Below are 27,559 nucleotides of genomic sequence, written 5' to 3' on the forward strand. Positions count from 1 at the left end.
TCCCTGGCAGCAGAAATATCAAAACAATGTATTCATAAATAGAAATATTTATACGACTATGTATGCAAATTAGAAAGGATACTATTTTAGATACACAAATCTGCAGTACTCTTTAAATATACTTTGAAAGGAACACCTCGTTGGTTCTACCAGGAATCAAACCTGTGCCATCAGGTTACACACAGATCTCTGAAGACGATGCTTACCTCGCTGAGCTATCTCACAGCTTGCCATTCCTGCTCTTGTTGGTTCTTGTATAGAGCTACCGCTGGGATAGTCTCTTTAGGGGGAAATGGTGGTACATTTGTGTATGCGCAATTCTGTTTGCACGTGTGCAATCACATGAGTGCCACGCAAATATAGTACAGGGGTTTTTGCACATGAGGTTTATGTGATTGTGTAAATGTACAGTTGCAAAATTTAGTTTCATGACATTTTTGTGGCCAGTTGTGAAGTCTCCAGAAGTTACTAAGAAAGGCTGTGCATTGCAGTTCATGTGCCCCACTGTCTTTGGATTCCCACAGTGAGGGCCTCCTGTAGAAGAATACTTGAAATGTTTTTTTCCTCTTGAGTTATGCAAGCACTTTGAAGAGACACAGGAAGATGATCAGGTAGCAGTATTTGCCAATGCACTAATCAAACCCATTTTAAACTTAACTCTAGGTTCTGAAGGAGATGAAAATCGGTGATGTCTGGCTGTTTTTTGCAGGAGTAATGAAGTCCATGAAACAACTGCAAAGAGTACAACGCAACACTTAAGGTAACTTGTCGAATCAGAAGAAAATGAGTTAAGTGCCAAAATCATTGAAGGCTGTGGATGCCATTGATTAGAAGAATACATGTTCTCTGGTGAAATATTCTCCCTCTCCCCTTTTATCCTGGCTTTTCCCTATCCTTATACCTGCCTGTCTGCCACTGTCCCCCCAGAATGTGATTTCCCTGTGTAAAAGTAAGACTGTTAGTTACTTCTGTAGTCCTGTTGAAATAACAGGGAGGATCCACATAAAGAGGGGATTTGGGTTCATACACTTCCCATGGGAACATGGGCCTTGACACTGCTACATATGATGATCCATTCTTGTATGAAATTTCACAATACAGTGATATCGTAACCATATTTTTCTTAGTGTACTGAGGGATAATGCTTTATGGTGCCACTTCCTGTGATGTCATGTGGGGGTGTGGTCAAATGACATCACTTCCTGTGATATCACAGGGGGTGTTGTCGCATGACATCACTTCCTGTGATGTCACTCTTGGGGCGTGGCATTGTGATGTCACTTCCGCTACCCCTGGCATTTTGGTGAAATGATGTCCCTGGTGACGTATTGGGATATTATTGAACTGCTTGGTCCAATTGCATTTCACTAACGTATGTTTAAGACTAAGGATATGACGCACACTAGCCAATGGCATTTCTGGGAAAATGTTGAGAATGAGAAGATGCCAAATTGCAAGTGTTTCAATAAGTTCCGACTATTGTGCTTTATGATATAAAACTAATGACCGCAGTGCATTCAGGCGACAGCTCAATTCAATAGGATTTATTTTAAGGTCTGGGTGTACTGCACAATTTTGGTGGTAGAGAAGGGATATTTGGTCTCACGTTGATGGAGTCGGTTAGTTCACTCGAAGGTTTGTGTGCTTGGGGGCCTCCCTCTCGTATAACTGTCGCTCTCTCCTTTGCGAGTCATTTTTAGTGTTTCTTTTCGACGTTGGTGTGGTTTTCCGCAGCAAACCGACATAAAGAGATCAATGACAGGGTGAGTGCAACGAGCTGGCGAGTGATCCCTAGCAGCGACCAACAAGTAAGAGTGATCCCTAGCAGCGACCAATAAGTACAAGTGATCCCTAGCAGAGACCAATAAGTACGAGTGATCCCTAGCAGAGACCAATAAGTACAAGTGATCCCTAGCAGAGACCAATAAGTACGAGTGATCCCTAGCAGCGACCAATAAGTACAAGTGATCCCTAGCAGAGACCAATAAGTACAAGTGATCCCTAGCAGAGACCAATAAGTACAAGTGATCCCTAGCAGCGACCAATAAGTACGAGTGATCCCTAGCAGAGACCAATAAGTACGAGTGATCCCTAGCAGCGACCAATAAGTACAAGTGATCCCTAGCAGCGACCAATAAGTACGAGTGTACACAGGGTAAAAACGGCACATTGCAACGAAGGGGGCAACGAAAACACAAGTTACTTAAGAATGAAGAAGCACGAGAAAGAGCAAGGGCCATACTACAGCACTTTCTCTTTTTAATTGGTTGGAAACAGTTGATTTCTGATGCAATGTATATCTCTGTGAACTCTTGCAAATGTACTTTAAATCTCACGGACACAAACGGACTGGATGTAATTAACGACGCTGCCTCTATTTCGCAGCATGTGGTTTGGTTTTGCAAAAATAGAACATGCATTTCCCGTACTTAAAAGCAGTTATTTCTGGTTTCAGCAGCATAAGGATTCTCTAAAACGTCCCAAGAAAATGCTTTTTGCCATCATGAAAAAGTAATGGGACCGAAAACTAAAAGGGTGTCTCATTCCAAAGGCAATGGAAGTCTACACCTCACAGAGAACATTGGAGATGTTCGACGAACAGGGTAAGTGCTTTGTCACAACACACTACACTCTCGGTGGTGGGGCAGTGAAGGACAAAACCCGGAGGAGCTGGCCATATCAGCAAACTTTACTCAGGATGTGACAAAATAGATGACGCACACTTAAAATCTAAACATTACCTTTATTTGAAAGACACCCTTGTGCAAAGCTGCACAGCAGTAGCACGCAGGGACCAGGATGACACAAACATCAATGCCTGGGGCATGGAGGGATCACTTGATGATTACATGATAGTCATCAAATTATAGGAACAGGAAACCTTTACAAGGCATCCATAGTTAGGCACATGTAGGCACGATCAGATCAGAATGTGCACAGCAGGATATTCAAAATACCTACAGCTGTGCCTGCTTTTAAAAACACAAAACGATCCTCTGTTCCTACAATAGACGCTAATTAGAGACCTCCAGCTGAAATCAGATTTGCAACCTAGACAATATGTCAACAGCTTTTTCTCTTATGCGCAATCGTCATAAGAACACCTGCAATCAGTACAGTTTGGTACAGTTTTCAGAGCAAGCAATTTGAAGGATCTCGCATAGTAAAAAGAAAATAAGATGCCAGTGAATAACAAAAATGAATATACAAACATCCGGAAAAAATTAAATACTAAAAGACAATCATTGTTCAATAAACACAATATTAAAGTATTACCTGCTTAATTGCAGTGACGGTAATGACAAAGAAAAGAGGAAGGCCGCTTGTTACCGGGCTCGTTGGTGTGTCGACTATGACCTGAAACAAAAGAACAGAGTATTACTGTATAAGTAATACAAGAAAATACTTTGCTGCAAATTTTCTGGTAGGACCATTCACTTCTTCAAGCAGACGTTTAAATGTGCATTGTCCAAGCAGCAATGGAGGTTTGTTAAAGTCGGCCAGGCACTTAACCTCTGTTAATGGGTTATCTTGCACCCAATAATACAATGACATTCTAAATCTGTGGGATTGTATTAGGTTAGCTATATTGAAAGTTGCAACTTTGATCAGATAGGTTTATGTTGTTTTATGAATGAGTATTGCCATCATACTACTTTGGCATAAAAGACATTTCTCGCTCTGGTTTCAAAGAACATGATGCTCAGAGATAAGATGCAATTGGGAGGACAGAAATGGATGTCAATCACACACTCGCAATGTCGTCCAACTCCGGACATTGAGGGATGGAATCCTGACAGGGTTTCAGGATATCCCACATTAATATGCATGAGAAAACAATTGCATACATCATTGCAGGCAAATTAATCTGAGACAATCCGACATGGATCCGGTCCTCGAGGCCTGGAGTAGCTTCCAAACCCTATAAGGTGAACTTTAAGTGCCCACCATCACCGGCCGCCTTGATGAAAAAAACAAGCGATTAAAAAATAATAGCACCCCAATTTACTTCGACATTTTGCTAATAAACATGGTATATGTACAATCAAAACATATTCACTGTGGGTTGGAGCTACATGGTTGGGGAAGTAGAAGGGAAATCTACCGAGATTAAATATCCACTTTAAAGCAGTTTAAAATATATTCTTTCCAAAGGTCTTTGCTTGCTATGACCCTATAGGTAAGGGGTAAATGAATAACATTTTCACTGAATTGGCCTTTTCGATTCATATTAGTGTTTCATAATAAGCCAAATTTATGTCTTCTCAGTGTTTACAAAGAATACAAAAATTACATAACTGTGGGTAGGAGGGCACGCATTTCAGATGCTGAAAACACACATACTGCAGTTTTCACGATTTGAATGGTACCCTATGTTAACTGGGGTAGGGGTTATTGGAACTAAATAGAAGGCAGAGAGAAAAGGAAATACAGCCCACCCTGTTAAAGTGCTCTCAGGACACCGCATTGGATGGGATAGTGTCGGTCACGATAGGTGCAGTCCTGCTGAAGCTTGATAGATGGCAGGTTGGTCCCCTTGTAAGATCAGTGGTGCAACAATCATCCACATATCGGTCTCGTGCCTCAAGAGGTATAGCCAGCCATACTTCTGAAGACCGATTTGGTAGGCTTGTGTCAAATACCATATCAGGAGTGGGGGCTGACATGAGACAGGGGCCCTCACAGGCCCCTGAAACGTTTGGGGGCTAGAATTGTTTGAGGGTTGATGAGGCTGGATTGGAGTGAGTCTGGCAATACGTAATTGCCTTGGAGAGGCTGGAACGGTGTCAGTCAGGTGCCAGTGAAGGCCTTTGGAAAAGTTGATAGAAAGCGACCGGTGGGAATGTTGTGATAGCCACATCTCTATCTGTGGAAAGAGTGAAAGTCTGCTTGTTGAGATAGTGACTCATGAAACCTCAATATCCAAATCACACAGTCAAATTATTCAATTTTGCAAACATTCAAATTCAAACTTCTTCCTGGCTATACCAGTCCTCAAATTACCCCGGAGTACAGCAATTTTAAGATCATCAAAGGTATAATTTGTTTCCGAACAAATGCTCACCAACTGGGCTGTCCTTCGGCATTGCTTAATTCTGTGCCGAGGAAGGTCCATGTGCTTAGGTGGACCAGTTTCCCCAACACAGTAGCCCCACCTGGGGCATCTCATGCACATAATTAAGTATACAATATTGCTAGATTGCATTTGCAAAATGTCCCTTATGTTTTTTTAGTACTGCCCTGTGTGCAGTATCTTGATTGTTTCATATTTGCATAGTTTAGGCATATATTTTCTCTCCATTGAATGGTTCCATGTTCCCATTGGTATGTACATCATACATACACCCATACATGCCATTTTTTATTAGTTAATTTTCTTCCTTATGCCCTGTGGGTATTGTGAAAGGTCAGATATGAGGGGTGGATACAAAGATACTTTTCTCAAAATGTTTCATTTTTATTAACAGAAAGGGGTTTGGATAACAGGAGTGTTCCGTCCCATCAAACTCAGACTAAAGCAGGATGGCCTGGTGTCCAAACTCAAGCTGACCCTCACACTAATACATACAATAAAAAAGTGCAAGATACATGCTTCAAACGTCAACATAATATAAAAGTGAAACAACTCAAACATATAGCTTAAACAAAACTGCTTCTTGAATCCAAGGGTGGACTCCATTCCCCTGGATTACTTCAAATACATTATTCACAATGTTCTTTCATCAAGACCAGTCTCTCAAAGCCATCACCAATATCTGTTCCACACAACACTTTACTCAGGATGACAAAATAAATGTTAATTTCATATAGTTGGCTCAAGTAAGACAGGTAAAAGGTATTTACTACTTTTCAGAGTGGAAAAACAAATGCCCTTTCCATATCAATGATTCAAGGAGGGGGAAAAGTAGATCTTTTTAAAGCCTCTGGTTCACAAAATGTTCAATTGGAATAGGAACTTAAAGATGAACAACAACAACTTATTGTAAGTTTCCCGGTGCACTCTCCTGCGAGAAAACTCTTAACTTGAACTGAAAGTTAGAAAACTCTTGACATCATGGTTTACTCCCCTGCCAGGAATATCAGCCTTTTTATTCAATTAGATTACCTGGTGTACTCCCTTTCCAGGACTTTGGTTCCCTTTTGATCCACTTGGATCTTATGCTGTACTCCCTTGCCAAATATCTTCTCACAAAAGGGGTTCACAACCGGATATCCTTATCAGGCCTCTCTGTACCATTCACTGTTTACAATCTTCTTTTAGTTGCACCTCTCCAGTGGTACAACGCTTACTGACCTCTCTTACAAAGTCTCTTGGTTCTTGGCAATGCTTGTTCCCAGTTTTACCCAACTGACCTTATGTCCGAAAAACATTCACCCATGGCAATCTTTCAACAATATCTCTTGACTTGGACAATGCTTGTCACAGGTTTCACCCAATTGACCTCTAAAGTCAGGTGAATTATACCACATCCATCTTTTCCACTTAATTATCTTTGGTCAGTATTCAAAATCACTTCTACCGTGCTATTTCACATATTCACATGTCCCAGAGCCCCCTGTACTAGCAGGCTGGCTCACTGTTACACCGTGCTGCAGCTGCAAAATGTTTGTGAGGGGTCAGCTTCCCCTCCATGTCTTTCTCTCTCTGGGTCTCTGCATCTGCTGTCCTGACCTCGGCTGCCAGGAGGTGTGCAGCTCCACAGGACAGCCTCTCTTCCAGTACTGCACGTCCTCTGCTCTCTCTTCACCGGAGCTCTTCTCCGTTATAGGGAAACACTGCACTGCTTCGGCAGAATGTCCCTCCGTTTCCTCATGGCTCTTCTCCATTTGCCTTCTTCTGTCTCTGGTCATGCTGCCCCCTTCGCACACTCTGCAGCTTTGGAACTTGCTCTTCCTTCGTTCCTTTCGGTTCTGCTTCTTCCTCTTTCCTCTGTCAAACCATAGCTAATCGAGGGATTTAAATGTCCTATGAAATTGACTGGGCTGACAACAACTTGACTGCACGTTAGTTTCCCGGTCACAATTGCTCCACATTAACTCATTGTGCCTCCTCCTTGTCCCAGTACTGAAAGACACCTGGAACTTTGATTTCTCATATCAAATTTTCTCACATTTACCCGATTTAAGTTCAGATTGTTCAAAAGTTGGATTTCTCCTGCCTCCCTTGGCCCCCCTCTCTCACCCCAATACTCTCCTCTTTCTCTCCCATTGCACCAGATGAGATCTTTGGAGTTGTCCGCTCTATGAAAGTCTCCTCTAAACAAGTGCTCCCTGGTTCCCAGTTTCGAAGTGTACGGAAATAAGTAGGGGAACTATGCTCCCGACTGGCCTGCCCCGCACTCCACAGACCCCATTGCCACGTCCCCTCCCATGCACAATAAAACCCCCAAAACACATGTGCCTGCTGTTTAAGGGAACATCTTGTGCAGTGCACTGAAAGTGCAAGTTTCAACTTCTTCATACACTTTACTTTTAAAACGAAACCATTCACGAAAGGTTTCTTTTTAAAATAAAAGTATAGGAACGGTAAAACTTAATTAAAAGAAGTAGAGGATCACTGCTCCCGAACGTTCCCGCCCACTTCGACCAGTGCCTGTTCCTCCAGAACGATCAAGGACAATATCGCCTCCCTCGCTCCAGCCTTGGCTGACCTCATCAACCACTCGTTTGCCACTGGTTCCTTCCCTTAAGTATCCTCTTGTGCACCCTCTCCTAAGAAAGCCATCTACTGACCCTTCCTACCCAGCCAACTATCACCCTATCTCTGTCACCCCTTCTTGGGCAAACTCACAGAGAAGCTGATCATCTCCTGACTGACTCTCCACACCAAAATGGCTGGCTGCCTCCATGACCACCAGTCTGATTTCAGGGCAGACAGAAGCACAGAAACTGCTCTCCTGAACACCTGTGAAGAGCTACTCTCTAACCTGGACTCCAAGACTCCCTCTGCCGTGATGCTCCTTGATTTTTCTTCTGCTTTTGACACAGTCAACCACTCCATCCTCATAAACTGTCACCAAGATACCCTTGGCATCACTGCCACGGCACTGGCGAGGCTGACCTTCCTCTCAAACAGACCTTCCCAAGTGCAAATGGGTAATTTTTTCTCCCTCACCTCACTCTCTACCTGTGGCATCCCTCGGGGCTCTATCCTAGCGCCATGGCTCTTCAAATTCTACCTGGCCCCCCATGGCCCACCTGATCTCCACTTTCTCCCCTCATTTCCAGTGTTATGCAGACAACACACCTCTCTTTAAAGCTGCCTTCCTTCTCCTCTTCTACCTCCTCCTCCCTCATACCTGACTGCCTAGCTGCTATTCAGGCATGGTGCTCTGCCAATGATCTCCGCTTGAATGCCAGTAAGACAGAAATACTTCTCATTGAACTGCTCCTTGTTTACCACCCCTCTCTCTGGACAGTCTCCCTGGGTCCTCTCCCCTCACCCACTTGTGAGGCAAAAACGTTGGGATCATCTGACTCCTCTCTCTTTTTCTCTGCTCACATCATGGACCTTGCCAAGAAGTCCTATTTACAGCTGCATCTCCTGAGGGGCATTCTACCTTTCCTCACCTTCCCCCAGAAGCTCAACGTTTCCAGAGTCCTGGTACTCTCTAGGCTAGACTACTGCAACAGCCTCTTCCTCAACCTGCCTCTTTCCTCCCTTCGCCCCCTTCAACTAATCCAGAATAGGACTGTAAGACTTATCCTTGGCCTCAAGCCCATGGACTGCATCTCTCCAGCCCTAAAATCTCTCCACTGGCTCCCGGTGAGCGCAAGGATAAAATTCAAGACCCTTTGCATCATCCACGAGGCTGTCTGGGACCTCTTTACATCCATCTTTGCCTCCCTAAATATCCCCGGCCAGAGTCCTTTGGACTTCTTGCTCCAACTCTCTGCGGATAAAACGTTTCTCCAAGCAGAGAGTAGGAGGTAGATCCCTTTCCTTGGTTGGCTCCTCCCTCTGAAACGCCTCCCCCTCCCTCAGACTTGAGCAAGGATATTTTTAAGTTCTGGAAACTTCTCAATACTTTCATTTTCTCCACTTCCTTCCCTCACCCCCTCCCGTGCAAACTTTGCATCTGCCGCTGCAAATGGGGCCTGGTCATACAGGGGCCAGACCACCTCCTACTAGTCCCCCATCATCCTTCTCTCAGCACTTGCCCTCAGCCCTCCTTTCCCAGACTAGCCTATCCTGGTCCTCCTTGCCCACTGTACTCATCCTCCATTCCCACTTTTGCCTCTTGCACTTGCCGCCTTGGCCCGCCCACCACTTGACCTGCCTCCATCCTTTGGGGCACCATACTCCTGCAGTGGCGCCTGGAAACACCTGTGTATAGATGCCATACAAATGTTCAATAAATAAAATAAATAATTTAAGACATCATGAGTTTCACAACAATATGCTTTATGTTCATCGTGTACATATGAAGCTTGAAAAAGATTCTGTTTAATAGTAGTTTTCTTCGTTTTACACTCTGAGGGTCTTGAGTAAAGGCAACACGCCATTAAAGACTTTGGAATTAATGTTTTCTCCTCATGATGATTATGAGAATACCATGTCTTTCCCTTTGGAGTCACCACATTCCCATAACAGTCATCTACTCCCACATGAGCTCCCCCTCAGAATACCATTGTCAAGATCAGGAAGTGGCTGCCTCCCCCAAGCCACAGGAGAGGACATTTTAGGCTGGGAATCAGTGATGACTCTGCAGGATTCCTCACAGTACATACAAGTCATTTGTAATAGCATTTGTGGCACTGTGAGCAATGCATTAAAGGAATAGTGCGCTCAAAAAAATATTATTGGCTAAAATGATGGGCAATAGTCTAAAACATAGTTTAAACATATTTTGAATGAAAGTTCCTATGTAAACACTTTGAGCAAACGAGGCTTAAAGCGTTTACATGGGAGCATCCATTTTGCCATTTCAGGCAGCCTCTGCCCTGGAGGCACTAAACAAGCAGCAAAAGCCTCCTACTGGGAGTTTTTGCTTACTGCAGCCAGAACAGAGCTGCGGAGGCTGCCTTCACTTTCATTGCAGAGGCGCAGTAATTACAAATACAATGTTGTATTTGTGATTGCCGTGGTTGGAAAACCACGGAAATCATAAATACAACATTGTTATTCTGACTGCGGCGGCTTTCGCGTGGAGTCTCCTGGGCTCCCCCAACCCTGGGGGAGTCCAGGAAACTCTAAGCGAAAGCCGCCGCAGTCAGAATAACAACCTTGTTGTATTTGTAAATACTGCAACATTTACAAATATAACAATGTTGTATTTCTCACTGCGGCGGCTTTCGCTTGGAGTCTCCTGGACTCCCTCAGGGTTGGCAGAGCCCAGGAGACTCCACGCGAAAGCCGCCATAGTGAGAAACACTGCAGCATTTTGAAGCACAACCGCGTTGTGTTTCTGCCTGCCGTGGCTATCACCTTGAGTTTTCTGGGGTCCCCCAGCGGAGCCCGGGAGACTCAAAGCGATAGTCACGGCAGTCAAAAACACAACACGGTTGTATTAAAAAACGCTGCAGTTTTTTCAGTTTCTCAGGCTCCTCCGGCTCAGAGGAGCGCGAGAAACTCAGAAATAAAACTGCAGCGTTTTTAAATACAACAACGTTGTATTTATGTTTGCCGTAGCTTCAGCTTGGAGCTTAAGGGGCTCCAAGCTGAACCAGCCGCAAACATAAACACAATGTTTTAAAAGCTGCAGTTTTCTTTCTAAGTTTTCCGGGCTCCTTCAGCCCAGAAAACTTCCAAATAAAAAACTGCAGCTAGTGCTTATTTAAAAAAAGAAATAAGCACTTACCCAGATGCAGCTTTCCTGCCTACAGTCTATGGTCTCCGTCCTCCGGCACCAATGAAGCAAAAGCCACCCAGTGGTAGCTTATGTTTATTACAGCTGGCTGGCTTTTGCTTCATTAGTGCCACAAGGGCAAGCACAGGAGGTATCCATTTCACAAAATGGATGCCTCCTAGTGCTTCCCATTTTTAAGTTTGAGCTTCATTTGCTCAATACTTCACATAGGGACTTTTAAAAAATATATTTTTTATATATATTTTTGATTATTGGCCATCTTTTTAGCCAATAATATTTTTGAGCGCACTATTCCTTTGGGGGGACCAAGGTACCATTCCATTAGGAACCACAGCTGGCTAATTTGTGGCGGTTTGTTGTATTGAACTCAAACCATAATCAACCAAAGCGGATTGCCTGATTTTAACTTTTTTTCAAGGTAAAAGTAACCACATCATCCCTTTATCTACAATATTTTTACAGAGTTTTGTTTTTTAAATAAAATATACTAAAATACCATCAGCGTCCACTGGGCAAGGCAAATAGCCATGTCAAGGAACCAATGAAGCCGGATCGGGGTCTTCGACCATGCCTCAGAGACCTCCAACAGTGTCAATTTTTTCCTTATGCCATGGCCATCACTTTGCCCAGGGATAGCCTTCGGCCATGCCCAACACCCCATGTGTCTACTTGGCATTTTGCCCTGGGTATAGCCTTCACCCATTCCCCTAGCTCATCCCTGAGCTACAATCCATCCTTCGGCCATGGCATGGGCTCCATCCTGAGGTCACTGGACCTGCACTTCAGTCATGCCTCCACAATCTTGACACACCCATTGTGGCCACGGGAAATGGCCTGGGGCCATGCTTAATGCCATATTTGCCCAGGACATGACCTTGTGCCATGCCAGTGGCAGCTAAGCCATCTGTATGCCAACCCACCAATACCCCAAGTCACCCGCTGTAGCCCTGCCCAGTGGCTGCTTGCCTGAGGCACCCTCCAATGGCCATGGTGCGTTTGTGGTCTACCAGTAACCGACTGGCCTGGTGAAATACCCGAAGTGGCCAGTGATAAGTGATGTCATTAGTGTGCTCATGAGCCACACAACAGGGGACCCAGGGTTGAATTGCTTCGATTTCTCTAACCACCATTTTCTGGGATCCTTTGGCATACAACCAGAATCAAAACATTTCTGTAACTAGAGTTTTGTTGCGTTGAACTGTTTCAACTTGATTAAAGCTTTTTCACTGAATATATGTATATACACACAATGCCAAATCCAGGGTATTTATCCCTTGATCCCAAGGGTGTGCCACCCCATTGAGACCAAGGAGGCGAGCCTACTAGACAAGTCCCTCCTGAGTAGTTTTGGAAAGCGGGAGATTGGTGGGAGTGACTCCCCTTTAGAGGACAAGGATTCCCAGTTGTTATTAAGATTTTACACAAATCCCATCTCCTTCACCTATATGGGTGCTGAAAAGGTTATCACAGTGATAACGCCTTTTTTTCTGTCTAGCATTAAAACTGACCCCAACTCGACTCTGCAATCCAGTAATCAACCGAACTTCATCTCTCATTAGAGAGACGCATATAAAGACCTTTCAACACTCAACTGGAGAAGTAGACCAGCTGACCTATAGTCAATCAGCTGGGGAGGAGACACGCAGAGCAGACGCTGCCACTACTGAGAACAACTAGCGCTGCCTGGAGTCAAGACCACAGGGTGTATGTGGTGGGCAAGAGGCCAGATGAGCTTTGCAGCGTCCAGAAACACGACAAATGTTTTCCGTTGGTGTCTCAAGAGACACTGACGAGGCCAAGGAAAGAAGCACCAGCGAGTTCATGAGAAGACTGCTGCTGAAGAAAGCGATACCGGCGAGCCCACGAAAAGGCTGCTGCCAGAAATAACCAGAGAAAAACACAATTGAGCCTGAGAAGGCTGCCAACGGAGATAGCCAGAGAAAGCACTGGCGGGCCCAAGAGAAGGCCAACGCCAGAGAAATCACTAACAAGCCCAATAGGAGGCTGATGCCGGGAACCACAGAAAAAGGTACCAGTAGGCCCCTGAAAATGCTGCCACCAGAGCACGTCAGAACGTGGCTCGATTCAAGGGAGTCTGCTAAAACCGTAGCCACCGACCCACCCTGGAAAGAGTTCTGCGGCGTATAAGGTACGTGGTTTAGGCACGAGAAAGGGAGGTGGGCGGTCGAGTTTGCAAACCAAGCCAACATAGAAAAGACAGACATTAAATCTGAAGAAATACCCAAGCAGGGAGTAAACCAAGGGGCTAAGTAAATGTTTGAAATGACCAAGCCAAGTTACGGATAACTAAGTTTGCAGGGAGGTCCATGAGAGAAAGTTGAACAAAACGCAAACCCGGACTACAACCCTGAGAAGAGGCATAGTTGCCCTGGAAACGGTGTCGTCAAGATATATCCTAAGTATTTGGAAGGGAATGAGAAAAATAAAGTTTTTCCTACTTCAGTGAAACTTCTAAATTGTCGAAGACTGAAAAAAACAGTTCATTGGAAGAGGGCTTGAGAAGTGAATCATGCTTTCATGAACTGCTACAGAACAGTGACTTTTGTGTAAGAGACTATTGGGAAAGGTCAAATACAGAGAACTTTGATTAACATTTATTTTCAAGACTTGTTAAGAGGAGAGAGGGTCAGCCACAAGATCATAAGCTTAATAAGCATTTACTTTAGTGTTATGATTTGTAGATAGTGGTAGGGGCAGTTAGTTTGATTAGGTTTCGGACTAAGGACAGACTTATGTTGACTGAACATCTGGACGAGCACCTTAACTTTTCAGATGTAGAGAGGGAATCTCATGATAGCAGTAAGGCCAGATAAGGCAGTTTTTCATTTAAGTTAATAAACAATATTCTAAATCCTGTCCACTGGTCCTACTCCTATTTCGGGCACAGAGCAAACAAATACTTATTTGAAACACTTTGCCATCCACCGTTTTTCCCTGGTCATCTTTCAGATTAGAAAAATTGTAGAATTAACAAATAAATCCACGCTTCGAGAATCGCACAAAGTGGACAACAATAGAGCGAGACTAATTTGCTGTCTAGTTGATGAGACTGAAGCTATGCTATCCAGAGCTCAATTAACCAGAACACTATTAACTTCCTCTTGTAACTGGCGATAAAAGTACTGTTACTTTTAATGTAAAACCAGATAATGTTTCAAGTTCGGATAACAAGTTCGGATAAAAGACTGGAGAGCAGATTGCAGGCAAACAGGGCAGAAGATGAAGACGCATTGTTAGCTGTCTTTTTGCTCAGTTTTCTGATTTTCTTCTATCTGACATAAAGGCATTGGATTGCTTAGCATATATGGTTATCTGGGCCATTGGATCCCTATTGGTGCCGAAAAATAGAGCATTTACCATAGTTATTACTGCAATTTCCTTGTATGCATTCGCCAAATATATATACGAAAAGAAGAACAGAAACGGCCGGGTGCATTTACTCAACTACACAACTAAATATGCATTATCTTTGATTCACCAATGTTCTAGCATACTACAGACACATTACATGTAGGTGCCCAAACAGGACCTCAACAAAACCCCAGACAGGAAGGAAAAGGTGGCGGAGTGGCCTTAATAGCCAAATCGGACCTGAACCTCAGAATTCCCGAATCTAGGACTACCATCAGCTGAACTCCTATCAGTCAAACCTCCACTCTATGTTACCGCACTATCCTACTTCAACTCATCTATCAACCCCCAGGTGCCATATCCTCCTTTGAGGAAGATATCACCCACCTCCTAAGCCTAAATACCAAACCAGGCTCACAAATCATTCTACTGGGCGACCTCAATCTAGGTCTTCATGACCCCAATGATGCTAGTGCTTCTACATTGGACGACACTATCACACAACTAGGCTTCACTCAACGTATCAATGAGCCCACTCACTCCAAAGGCAGAACACTGGACTGGTTGGCGGACTCCAATTGCGATATCACAATACGCAACATTACACCTTGTGCTTGGACAGCCCACCATTTTATCACCTTCACCATACCAAAAAGGTACCTGCTATCACCTTACCACAATCCCCGTCTAGGATCAAACACAATATAACCTTAGAGAACCTGTACCACTGCTTCAGCCTATCACTAACCTCCCTCCTAATGCTAGCACACACCCATCTTCCTTGGTTGACCTCTACAATGTTACCTTGTAACAAACCCTAAACCAAATTGCACCATTAAAATTGAGAAAGTTTTAACCGGCTGCCCATGTAAACAAATGGTTCACTGCCGAACTAAAAGTGTTACGCAATATCAAAAGAACGTCCAAAACCAACTGGAGAAAAGCGCCCTCCTCTCCCATGAAGGAAAGGTTCTCCAGTGTGGCGGCCGCATACAAAGCGACCATTACCAACACTAAAAAGGAGATCTTTAATACCAGAATCCAGAATGCCAAATCTGGTACTAAAGAACTTTTCTCTATTTTAAGAGAATTGGAGTCCCCGGCGACGCTCATTGACGACTGTATTAAGGACAAAGGCTGGTGTGCTAACATCCAGCAGGCCTCATCTGACAAGATAGCACTTCTCCAAGCTAAGATAGAGACCAAAAAGATTAGCCTTGCTCCTAATGCCCATTCATGTAATGCGCCCACCCCTCATCTGCCCTCTTGCCCTCCTTTCTACTTCTCCCCAGTAACTGCGGAAGAAGTGACAAACATAATCGCGAGCCTTAAACCCTCTAATTGCCAGGGAGACGCCTGCCTGCATCAGTTATCTAGGATGGTGCTAAAGAATTGGCCCCATTCATCACTGCCGTGATTAACTCCTCCTTCAAGAATTCCTCAGTCCCCAACAACCTCAAAGAAGCTTGGGTCATGCCACTACTCAAAAAGCCCAACCTAGATCCCAACATACCGACAAATTACAGACCCATCAAGACTGTCCCCTTCCTCCTGAAGATCCTAAATAGAGTGGCCTATCTCCAAATCCAACATTTGGAAGACAACAACCTTCTAGGTTTGTGACAATCCAGCTTTAGACCCAGGCATGGGACTGGAACAGACCTCCTGAACTTAAAAATTCAAATGGATGAAGCTAAAGACAAGGGCAACTTGGCCATCCTGCTCTTGTTGGATTTATCTGCAGCCTTTGACCTGGCTGACCATCACATCCTGACCAAACACCTCTACGGCTGTAGGATTCTCACTGAATGCCTATAACTGGATCCAATCCTTCCTATCTAATAGGACGACTAGGGTCTTTGCACCCTCGGCTGTGGGTGACCCAGTCCCTATCCAGTGCAGAGTCCCCCAAGGGTCCTGTGTTTCACCCACGCTTTATAATATGTTTACTAAGCTCCTCTTTGATCGTCTTGATGATCTGGGTGTTATGTACACAAGCTATGCGGACGACACCCAGGTCCTCCTTACCCTCACCGGTTGCTATGAAAAAGATACTGTAAAACTAAATGAAATCTATCTTGAAATACAGGCCTGGATGGCTACACACAGCCTCTGCTTAAATGACAAGACAGAACTACTGATCATTGGTACCCAAGTCTGTCTTAACAAACTTGACCCTCGCTACCAATCCTTCACCATCAACGGCAATATCATTAAGGTCGCCAAAGAGGTCCAAACCCTTGGCGTCTATCTTGACTCCACTCTCTCTCTCAAAAAGCAAATAAACTCTACAGCCTCCACCGCAGCCTACACTAATAAATTAATCAACGCATACAAACCCTTTCTGTCCCCCAACAGTTGCCTCACCCTAGCCAGGGCATTGATTCTGTCCAAATTGGATTACTCTATTTCTTGGTTCCACCAATCACAACCTGAACTGATTACAAGTTCTCCAGAACAACGCCCTTCGATGCGCTTTAAATTTACCACGTGCTAATCAAATTTCTACCATCAGACCAGATGTACGCTGGTCACCAGTATGTGATAGAATCAAAATATGCACCCTTGTCATCACTCACAAATGCTTGAACTGACAGCACCCCGATACCTAACTGACAAATTCTCAAGGCATAGCTCCATCAGACCTACCAGAGCACCCTACTTGTACCGCCTTAACATACCCAAGTTCAACCTGAAAACAGCAGGTGGATCGAGCTTCCCGGTCCTAGCTGCAAAGTGCTGGAACACGCTCCCCACAGACATTAGAGCTGAACACTCCTTCTGGTCTTTTAGATCCAAAGTGAAGGACCTGCTTCTCACCCAGCAACCTTAGTTCTCCACCTTTCAGATCTGCATCTCCAGTAGATAGACCAAGATTTTCTTGTCTGCTTTAACTACTGTATCTGTAATACTTGCGATGCCTACTGCTATGACCATGTTGTAACCCGGTCTACACAATGTCTTTGTGCTTCATTTACTGCCAACTGTTTTTCCGACCTCATTGTAACTGGTCGTCTCTAACTCTCCCTTGTCATTTGTTGTACTGTTTATTTAACATTTGTACCATATTTAAAGCGCCCATATACCTCAGGGTTAGGTTGCGCTATACAAATAATAAACTAAACTAAACTGAAAGCTATCTAGCTGCATTCTTTTTAGAAACTTTCTACAGCACTAAGAAGCTTCTCCTTTTCACCACTGATGTATGTGATGAATGGCATTTTATTTACTAGAGCAAAATCTCACTCTTTTTGGCTCCCAAGACGTTCCTCCCTAGTCCACCCAAATAGCCTTATTTTATTATTCGACTACCATATACTTTTTTTGTGAAGTGCCTGCTCCGCGTTATTTTATACATAATTTGTGATTCATGTTCGTCTGATCAATACACAGCGCATTGCTCTTCTGATACGACTGAAATTGAAACATTTCTATTAACAATGATTACATCATGTTTTATATATAGCATTTCATGCCGAATCATCAACCGTCTAAGCAATAGCAACTTTTAGTACACAAGTAAGAAATGTTCTAAAAAAAAATAAAGATAGAAATTACGTTTGGCAGGGTAATCAACAGAAGATAAAACATGACTAGTAAGGAGCAACATATTTTTGTTAAAACGTGTATTTCAACTATGGAGTGTTCCCTTCTTCTCAGTGAAGGTCAAACAAACCATTGTTCCGCTTGCAATCTGTTGCAGGCATAGCTGAACATGAAACTGATCTGCTTTATCTAGAACAAAATTCTTCTACACAAGAGGATGGCCAATTACACATAAATATCCAGAAAGTCTTCTTCCAGTCATCTTTTACGGATGCGCGTGAAGCTTTCACATTTGGTGGAGTTTTGCCCGTCAATTGTGGTTAATATAAAACATCTGTAATGGACTTTATATCTGAGGAAAAGTAAACTGGAGGTAGACGTTTTACCATTTGCAAGCCATAAATGTGTTTCGAGTGCTTGAACAGGTTTACTTTCCCGAATTGCACAGCCTACTGGTGTTGACGTGCCCTCTTGGAATGTGAGCAAAAGGCTTTCACAGCTACAATTATTGCGCACAGGTAAACAAAGGGAAGTGTATGCATTAAATCCGGAAAAAAAATGATCTTCACTGTCTGTATAGAACACATTTTACAATTGAAGTAAAATATTATATTATGGTTGGCAACGACGGTTTTCCAAGTACTTGCATGTTTTGTCTCGACATATGCCTTTATATGCCTTATTAATTTTGTAGCATAGGAAAAATGAATGCAGGCACATTTCCCAAAGTGAGGACGCGTGCATTGAAATCAAGTTTTGTTGTCAGTCGTTACCTTGTGGACAAACAACACAACCATAATGAACAAACGAACAACTATAATATTCTGTAATTGCAACTAGAGGATACCACCTGTTATCACTCGGCAGCAGGCGAGCAGGAGCTGGCATGGATTCTTCAAAACGCTGCCCATGGGCATGCCAAGCATGAGAGTGCTGCGAGTGATCCACACATTGTGTCCAACTCCATGCAACAGTCACAGCCAGCGTGTACCTATGCCCTCTGCCAGTGCCTAAATAGCAGAGCTCTTATACCGCACGCCCGACCACTTAGGCCAAAAACCCCAGGGACATCTACACTTCTCTTGAACCACTTGATTTCAAATATACATGTCCTATTGGCGGCCACAGTCTGGCCAAGTTCATAACCATTTGGAGAGGACACTTGCAAACAGATTCTCCAGTAGAATTTGCTGATGTAACGTTACCACGCAAGTCATGGCAAACAACTCTGAACTACCTGAAGGCAATTTTCCTGGTTTCCACCCCCAAATATTGATAGCAATGCTGCTCAAAAAAAGAAAGAAAACGATGGAGTGCTGAATAGATTACACAACTCTAAGCTTTCCCACGTAAATAGTTACATCTTCACTATATGGCGTGGTCTCTAAAGGGTTGCAATTGAAAGAAAGAGGGCAGCATCGTCTGACCAGTCTGTCAAAAATTAAACTGGGCCTCGCAGAAAATAACAGGCACGCTGATTCTGGACATGATCTTGAATGTGCTGCTTAGCAGCAGCCCTAAGTGACATGGTGACATTAAAAATGATAATTCAGGGCATGATTTTGGGACACTAAACTGGAAATTGCGCAATCAGCCATCACATCAACACAATGTCTTACTGAGACCAAGTGCAGCTTTCCTGGAGCATCGGCTCCATCATTCCGTCTGCTACGACTGAAAGCCTTGCTTTCATTGCTGCGTGCTGGGTTTCATCATCTTTGAATATCAAATCCAGCAACTATTCCATTTGAACTCCTCCCATTGGTGCTGCTGGTTGGAATGTTCACCTTAGGGGATCTGGAATTTGTGAAGTGCACAGTCTGCGGAACAGTAAAGTGGGGGGCGATGGGAAACCTCAGCTACTAATTGTCCCCCTTGTTCTGCCCCTCTGCCCCAATGGGTTCCACTGGGCAGTTGGATCCTACCATGCTCCTGCTTCACACCTCATCTGAAATACACGCACACAAGGAAGATGGGTACTCCTGTTTGGCCCCTAGTGGTCCTGGTCCACTCGCCTTTCTAACTCACGTTGTAACCATTCTGGAGAATACTTGGAAGAGGAGGGTTGGTGCTGGGCTACCATCAGTCTGTGCAGTATTTGTCAGTAGTTCCTCACACTATATCCTTGAAAATGTCATTGCAGAAGGTCCCTTACTTAATGTATTTATGTTTCCATTTACATGTATATAAATGAGTACACTGGTTGATTGAGCTACCAGTTTCCACCTCCCAAGTTACTCTGCTGCAATTGGTGCTTGATACTTAAGTGGAGGAATACCACATGGTGACATCAGAAGCTGCAGATGCATCGCGGGTAACCCACACACACTCACAGACGGGTATTCAGAAAAGGAGAGCATGCCACACATCTGCCTCCTTTACAGACACCACTGGGACAAAACGATTTTGCAGGAGTACAGGGAAAAGTAGTGATTGAAACCTCTATTCAGCCTCACACTATAAATAACCAGCAGTATCACAATCACAAAGGTGAAACAGGCTCAACCTGAATGGTAACATTCCTGCACTTCTTTAAGGTAGCATGGGCCGAGGGCAGGCTATACTCTTCAAGAGGGATGTGAGCTAGGACAGAAGCATCCAAACAACAACGGTACTCCAAGGTTTAAAAAAATAAATAAATAGGAGACTTTAATTAAACTAAAAATACAAACTATTAAAAGACTAATAATCCACTCCAGTAAGAGAAGGTACAATAATGCAGACTTTCGAATTGAAGGGGACATTATGAATATGAATGCAGGGGAAGTCAGGCACTGCTTTCAGCAGCAATGCTCAAGTTCAATGAAGAGGTCTTTAATAAGGAATGGAGTGGGGTGGGGTCGTAATCTTAATGGTAACTAGGGAACTTTAAGACAGGCCAGTGAGATAGAACCACTTCAAATACATTATAGGCTCAACAACATCAATCCAGAAGTCTGGGAGCTTTGTGATGCAGTGCTTTAGAGTCAGGTTGGTGTGCGAATCAACAGGGTCACTTGGCACAAAGAAGCTTGGGACAGGCAGCCGATGCCTATCAGCGTAGCTCACAAATGTCCCAAGGCCTGAAGCAGAGCTAAAGTGGTTTCTTTGTTCCTGGGTTGCTGGGAGACCCAATCTAGGGTCATCAAGGATACGATGAGTCCTTGTTCTGCCCTTTACAGCTAGCAAGTGTTCCAGAAAGCACTTGCAGGGTCTGACACCTCTGGTGAGCAGGATCCTGGGCATCAGTGTTCTATTTGCAGGAAGGTCTTGTCCAAAAACTGTTTGCCCCATTCCCACACTCATCTTCGGGGAGACTGTACCCCAGTACAGCCCCAATGAAACCCTTCTTCTGTAGTCAAATGATGATTCACTTAAAGAGGTGGTCTCACCCTCTTATACTGTCTGTCAAAGCGGATTGGTCAATTCCAAGCCTTCTGTTAGGGTTCAATCTTGGCTGCTACAATTAGTGTCTTTGTTGGTGATGTAAGTTCTAGAGAGTGTTGTCTAAACTAAGGAAGTTGGGAGGGGGCACAGGAAATGTGAGTGGCCTAAGAAAAAACTATATTGTGGAACCCTGCTCTAGGTTGGCACTACTCTTGTGGGACTCCAACTCCTTCCCCTCTTCCCGGCTGTCCTACATCAAAAGAGACTCCAGTAATTACCCCATGTCAGAGCCTTCCCCTTGCTGGCTGAGTTTATTCTTGGAAGCCAGGGACCTCTCCTGGGGGTTTATCCTGTTCCCTGAAAAGGTGCCAAGCTTTCCCAGGCATAAACAAGGGATACTCGGAGGCTGGGTTTGACATCCTCTGGCGAGAGGTCTCTAGTACCATATAGGCTAATATACAAAAACTGACTGGAGAATGAGCCACTTGTAACCAGGCTAGTTTAGACCAGTAGAACTGTTGCTTTCCATTAGCCACAATATCAAAAGCCGGATATAGCGTTATATTTTTATTTTGCCAATTAAATCGGCCACCAGACTCATGAGTTGGATATATAATTGAAAACTTCCTTTGTTTACTTTCAAATGGATTCCCGTTTTCATTCCAAAAAAGGCGAATGTGCGCTTTAGAATAACTTTGGTCCCAGACATAAAGGCAAGAAAACCTTTAGATGGCATCTTCCTGAAGTCGTCATCCAATTTTGTAGCTGATTGGGCAGCCATAATCAGGTTTACACTTTAGTGACAAATCAGCTGTGGCACTTTTGAAAGTGTCACCACAGTGTTGATAAAGATGAACTTATGTAACCCCCCGTTTTCTGGCCCTGGTCCATGCAAGGGTGTAGGAGTGACAATCCACATGTAGGAGGGACAGTCCACGTGAAAACCCCCACCCACCAGTCCACCAGGATATGGAGCGGTTCAGCACCTGCCAAATAAGAATCGCTGTTAACAGGAGATGGGCTACACCCCGAGGTCTTAGATTACCAATGGGCACAGGCACCAGAGCGAATTTTATAGGGATCCCAATGGGGACCCCTCTTTATTTATAAAACCACTTAACCTTTAATACTTTCCCCTATTGTATTCCCTAGGATTCCCCTGGCATGTGCAACAAACTAAATGGGGCCCTGCCGCATCAGCTCACCTTCCTTGGAGGGGTCTCGGGGACCTTTAGGGTGAGTATGACGCAACTGACCCCCTACCTAAACCCAGGTACCACCCACATGGATTGTGAGGCCAGAGGATGGCCTCTGTGGGTAGTCCCATTGTTGTAATGTGCACGGGCACCTGTAACGTGCACGAGTATATGTACACACCTTACCTGTGTCCAGTGAGACTTTGACACCCATCTCACCAGGCAGCCTCTGGCAGGAGACATGGGACTACCTTGAGGGTGGGGCGAAGCCTGATTTCCATATGGTCTTCCCCCTTTTGAAATGGATTCTCAGGTGAAGAACGATGGTCTGGAGGGTTGCCCAGAGCAATGGCAGAGGTTGAGATGTATTCTAAACCTTCCAGCCATCACCTCTTGTTTAGGCGCAGACAGGCCGCCACACTATCTCTGCTACCTCACGCCAGAGTACCTCCCTTTTACCCCCTTTTGTTAATTTAATATCATTACACATACTTTGTCCCACCACTTCTTAACTTTAACCCTACATATCATTTCTCCCTCTATATAACCCCAATTCTACTTTACCCTGCTTAACATTTGAGAGTTCAATATGTACATATAAATACATTTACATATAACCTATATAACAACTATACAACGTATCACACTAGGTCACAATGGGGGTGACTACTGCAGTCAGTAACCCCCGTAACAGTACCTTCAAGAGCTGTCTCTGGTGGTGGCTTCCCGGTACCTTTCCACTGATGTTCCTGGGGTCTGGCCCCACTCCTCTTCTTTCTTCTGGGTGACCTAATCCACCACATGGGATCACCCACACACTGCGTGGCCCGCACTTCTTTGGTCTTCAGGGCGGCGCCCTGTGCAGATGGGGGTCCAACCACCATCACTGCCAATCCACATGGCCCTTTTGGATTCTTCTGGGTGGCACCTGCGATCGACGCCACGCCCGTGGCCCTTTTTAAATCTTCTGGATGGGTCCCGTTGGCTGGGGGCCCACCTGCACTCATTGCAGCACCCAGGGCCTGATTAGAAATCTTCGGTGGCCCCGTTATCGTGGGCGCCACCCCACGTCAGCTCTGCAGACCGCACTGCCATTTTGACTTGCAGTGGGGACGCCACCCTGCTCCCCGCTGTGCTCCCACAGCCATCTTGACTTCAGGCAGCACCCCCATGGAAATAGGGATGCTGCCACTTTCACTGCAACGCACCTGCAGCCCCTGTTGGGGCTTCTTGGCCCACCCCCACAGCAATGTGTCGCTAGACACAGGGGCCAGGACGCTGGCCTTCACCCGGGCTGCCCTGCGCTTTCCTCGATCCTCCACTTCACCTATGCAGGCCGGTGGGCCAGCCTGGGACTTTACTTCACTGACCCAGCCCTCCTGGGTGAAGCGGACTTCCCCACTCTTCACCTACTGGGCCACACCTGACATATTCGGTTCCAGGAGGACTTTTATTCAGGGCCCACCTTGCTTACCACAAGGCGGCTGACTGGGGGTACAGCCGCACCCATCAAACACGGCCTGGGCTATGCTGTTAATCTGCAGCCTGGGTAGAATCCTGCATGCTGCCCGGGCCCTTCATAAAGCTGGGCCCGTCCGATCTGGCCCCTGGGCGGGCCGTCACCCGCCATGGCCTCGGCGCGGCCAAGCTGCCCCTGGCATAGGCAGCTCGTCCCCCTGGCTCACTCTCTGGCGTGATCCACCATACACCACCTGGTGCCGTTGATGGATTTAGGCCCTGGGCAGCAGCCCCAAAAGGCAAGTATTTATTTTTCTGCTCCCTCCTCTTCTCCCTTTTTTTCGGCTTCTTTTTTTGAACTGCCTTTTCTCAACTGTCTTTTTCTTTCAAATCCACACTGGATTCTTTTCTCATTCCCATTCTTGGGCAGGGGAGTTCTCTTCCTTTGTGCTCCCTTCTTTTATCTATTAAACATTCCATCCAGCCTCATCGGGAGCTGGAGGTTTGATCCAACACAAAACACATGGAAACACCACATAAATAAATAAAACACACACTACACATTTAATAAAAAAACTTTGTTAACATAGTATCCGCGTCTTTATTGCTAGGGTCTCTTAGGGGGCAAGCATGTAGCCCCCACTAGTCAGGCCACGGGCTGCACTTCACTTTGGCAAACTGTTTGCAATTGCACGTTCACTCAAAATATAACACTGGATTAATAAGGCGATGTGTGTCAAAAGACAGCTGGGTGGTGTGAAAGGGTTTCTGTAGTGCCAATCACACATTTAAATGGAAACTGACATTTGCGCTGTGCATAATTTCATGTTAGGGAAGTGTGCCAGCAGAAAGTGAACATGCGGTGTCTTACGTACGGAAATGTTGGTAAATTCAGTTCTGCACCAAATGGCAGACAGACCCAACTAGGTGCAAAGCCACCAAAACCAGGTTTTAAAACAGAGTGTGGTCTGAAAGTAAGACTATTTAGCAGATCTGACCCATGGCAGAATCCATTTACTAGAACTCCTGAAATGTAAAACAATCTGGGAGAATCTCCCAACCTAGGAAAGGGCTGTTGATAGCCTTGGATTAATGCCTTCACTAAGCCAGGTGGATGGGGTCCAGCTATCCCAAGTTGAGATAGAAGGCTCAGAAGTAGCACTGCTGACCCATCCTCCGAGGAGTGTTGAAGGTAGTCACCTCTAAGAGAGACACAATAGTGGCAACCTATAGGGGCCAGACCACTTCTTTTGCAGCGGTGGCAAAACTTTCCCTTTGTGGGTCCTGGGGTCAGTCCTCTCGCAGAGCCTGTCCAGCAACACAGGTCTGGGGTAACCTCCTCTTTCATGCCCAAGTCTAAATCGTCTGGGTCACTCAACTGAGAGTGGATCTAGCTATCCATATAGGGGGCAGTGAAAGAAGGGAATCCTTATTTTTGCCCTCCAGGGTATATGCCCAGGGAACAAGTTCCTCACCAACATTCCCATCTTCCTGATCTACCATTGTCCTGGTTAAGGGAACAATGCAGGACATTTTGACAGGGCCTCATGGCCCTCTATGTGCTCTATTCCAGCACTAGGGTACAGAGCAATTGTGCGGGTAGGAGGGGAGCTCTTGTCTCTAGAGATCCCACCTGCCGTCCTCGACATCCTCTCCCCCGAGAGATGCCAGTATAGTAGCATTGGCCAAGGGCTAGGTTGGCCAATGGGCTGGTGAGAGGCTCTGGGAAGGCAGGGGCAAGCAATTCCTGTCCCTGTTGGCTTATTGAGTCATCACCAGTCCACCAGTCCCTATAGTGTTACTCATTGGAACCACGCAAGGCACTAAACACCTCTTGGTAATCTCAAGGGACAGGTCCATAACCCTAAAGCTTAGCCTCCCTTGGCAACTACCAAGTCCATAGCAGATGTCTCTGTCTGGGATGGGACTACTGGATCATTTGCTTGCCTCTCAGTTGAGAGGCCAAGATGCTCTCTTCCCATCCAGATTGAGGGTAGCCCATCTGGATTCACAGCCATTCTCCTCACTCACAAGAGTGCCAAGGGTAGGCACTCTTGTACGCACCCCATTCTTAGAGTCCACTTTGTACAGAGGGAGACAACCTCGGGGACGGAGGTATAAACCTCAGTTTACACATCCAGGGCAGAATGGCCCAATTGGATTAACCATGTATCTCTCTGCGATAGGGTTAGGCACTTAAGAGAGTCCATGGATGTCTCTAGTGTGATGATCGTAGAACGGGCTAAGGCAACAGTCTCCAACCGTTGTGGGGATAACAGTCCTGAGCCAGCAAACATAAATGTCTTTCTTCCTTGACCTTTACCTTTAGCTTAGAGATGACTTCCTGGATCTGGATATTTCTTTAGAGGCAAAACCCTGCCAGGACTTCATGCTCTCAGGGTGCCTTACATTAATCAGTCTGATCCAAGTCGTCTGGTGACAGCAAATTAGTCAGCACAGACAGGGCCCTCAAAACTGAAAGTTTTACTTGCAGGGGTCTCTTCATCAGAAGCTCTCCCTACGTCACTGTTCTTACTCTCTGCAAAAAGGCCACAGAACAGCAGCCCAGAGGCTGGGTAGCACATATGGGTCCATAAAAGCCCTCCCAGAAGCCAGTACGGGCATCTCCTGACCTGGTTCACTCAGAGGGTTCTCAGTCACCCCTACGTTGAAAAGCTTAGAGACAAGTTTGAGAGTAACACACTCTAGGTCACCATCATCTCTCTTCTGTTGAGGTGCAGTTCCACTACCGAGGGGGCAACATAGCCCAAGTGGGTGAAGCACAGGAGTCCCACTAAAGTCCTGGGTTATCTGTAGGTGAGGTACCTTTTGAGGCAGAAGCCTCGGAGTTTCTTTGAGGGATGGGGTTCCTCGTCCAGTGCTGGGGTGTCCCCCCCCAATCACTGGATACCATGTGTGCAAATATCCAACAGGTTAGGCTGCTCTCATAGTACCTGGTGAAAGTCAGCAGGATCTGGAACTCCATTTGACTGCAACTCAGTAATTACGGGTATGGCCCGCCCCCCGAGGGCCGAGGTTTGGGGTGCCAGGTAAAGCTCAGGTTCTTCTTCTATAGGAGTAGGCCATTCTGAAGCCACGGGGCTCCACTCCCTCTGGAGCAGGACATTCAGGGTCTAACTTAGCCTTGCTGTCCCACTACAGAGTGCCCCCAGCCCTTCATTGTCCCAACCTGGGTACATAGGAAACCATGAGCCATACATTTGAGGTTTGGGTAAAAAGAGTGTTTGGTCTGAGCCTGTTGAGTTCCATGGCACAAACAACTCGGAGTGGCCCTCCTTCACAGAAACTAGGCACATCTAGTCCTGCTCCGTGTGCCCTCCCTCAGCAGTAAGCAATGCAGATGTCACTGTCCCATCTTCCTTAGAGAAGAAGATGCTGTTTATTTATTGTTTGCTTGTTAGGCGTTTATACAATAAGAATATACTGTTTCAAAGTGCCCACAGGGCAGGGAGGGCCTAAAACACATACTGCCATACTTCTGCAGGTTCTCCCTGCATCCTAACCCGCTGGGTTTGGTGATGTACACAGGTTCCAGTGTTAGGGTCTTACCCCTGAGACCTACACTGAGGTGGAACCTGTAGCTTGTAAACCACCACCTCGCCCAATATGAACTTGCAAGCACCCTTTGTCTTTTTGAGTAGATGACAACTCAGTGTTAGGGGCACTGTCTACTTCCAAATATTTGACAGTTTGCTGAACTCGTGCCTCATTTTCAATTTTGGAGACCTTAATGGCATTTCGGGGGCCAGGGGGCTCTGCCGTTCCCTTTTTAATTGGCAGACTTTTCTG

At 45.4% G+C, this 27,559-nt stretch overlaps 1 protein-coding gene across 3 annotated transcripts in view; it reads right to left on the bottom strand.

The window, feature by feature from the left end:
* Positions 1-27,559, bottom strand: part of ATP11C (ATPase phospholipid transporting 11C) — a 1,508,462-nt gene that overhangs the window by 1,132,298 nt on the left and 348,605 nt on the right. For all 3 annotated transcript variants that reach the window (XM_069612799.1, XM_069612797.1, XM_069612798.1), the window contains exon 4: positions 3,277-3,357. In XM_069612799.1, the coding sequence (XP_069468900.1) occupies positions 3,277-3,357 (81 nt within the window). The remainder of the gene's footprint in view (positions 1-3,276; positions 3,358-27,559) is intronic.

The sequence above is a fragment of the Ambystoma mexicanum genome, chromosome 5p (genome assembly GCF_040938575.1).
Source record: "Ambystoma mexicanum isolate Mex_15411 chromosome 5p, UKY_AmexF1_1, whole genome shotgun sequence".
Classification (NCBI taxonomy): domain Eukaryota; kingdom Metazoa; phylum Chordata; class Amphibia; order Caudata; family Ambystomatidae; genus Ambystoma; species Ambystoma mexicanum.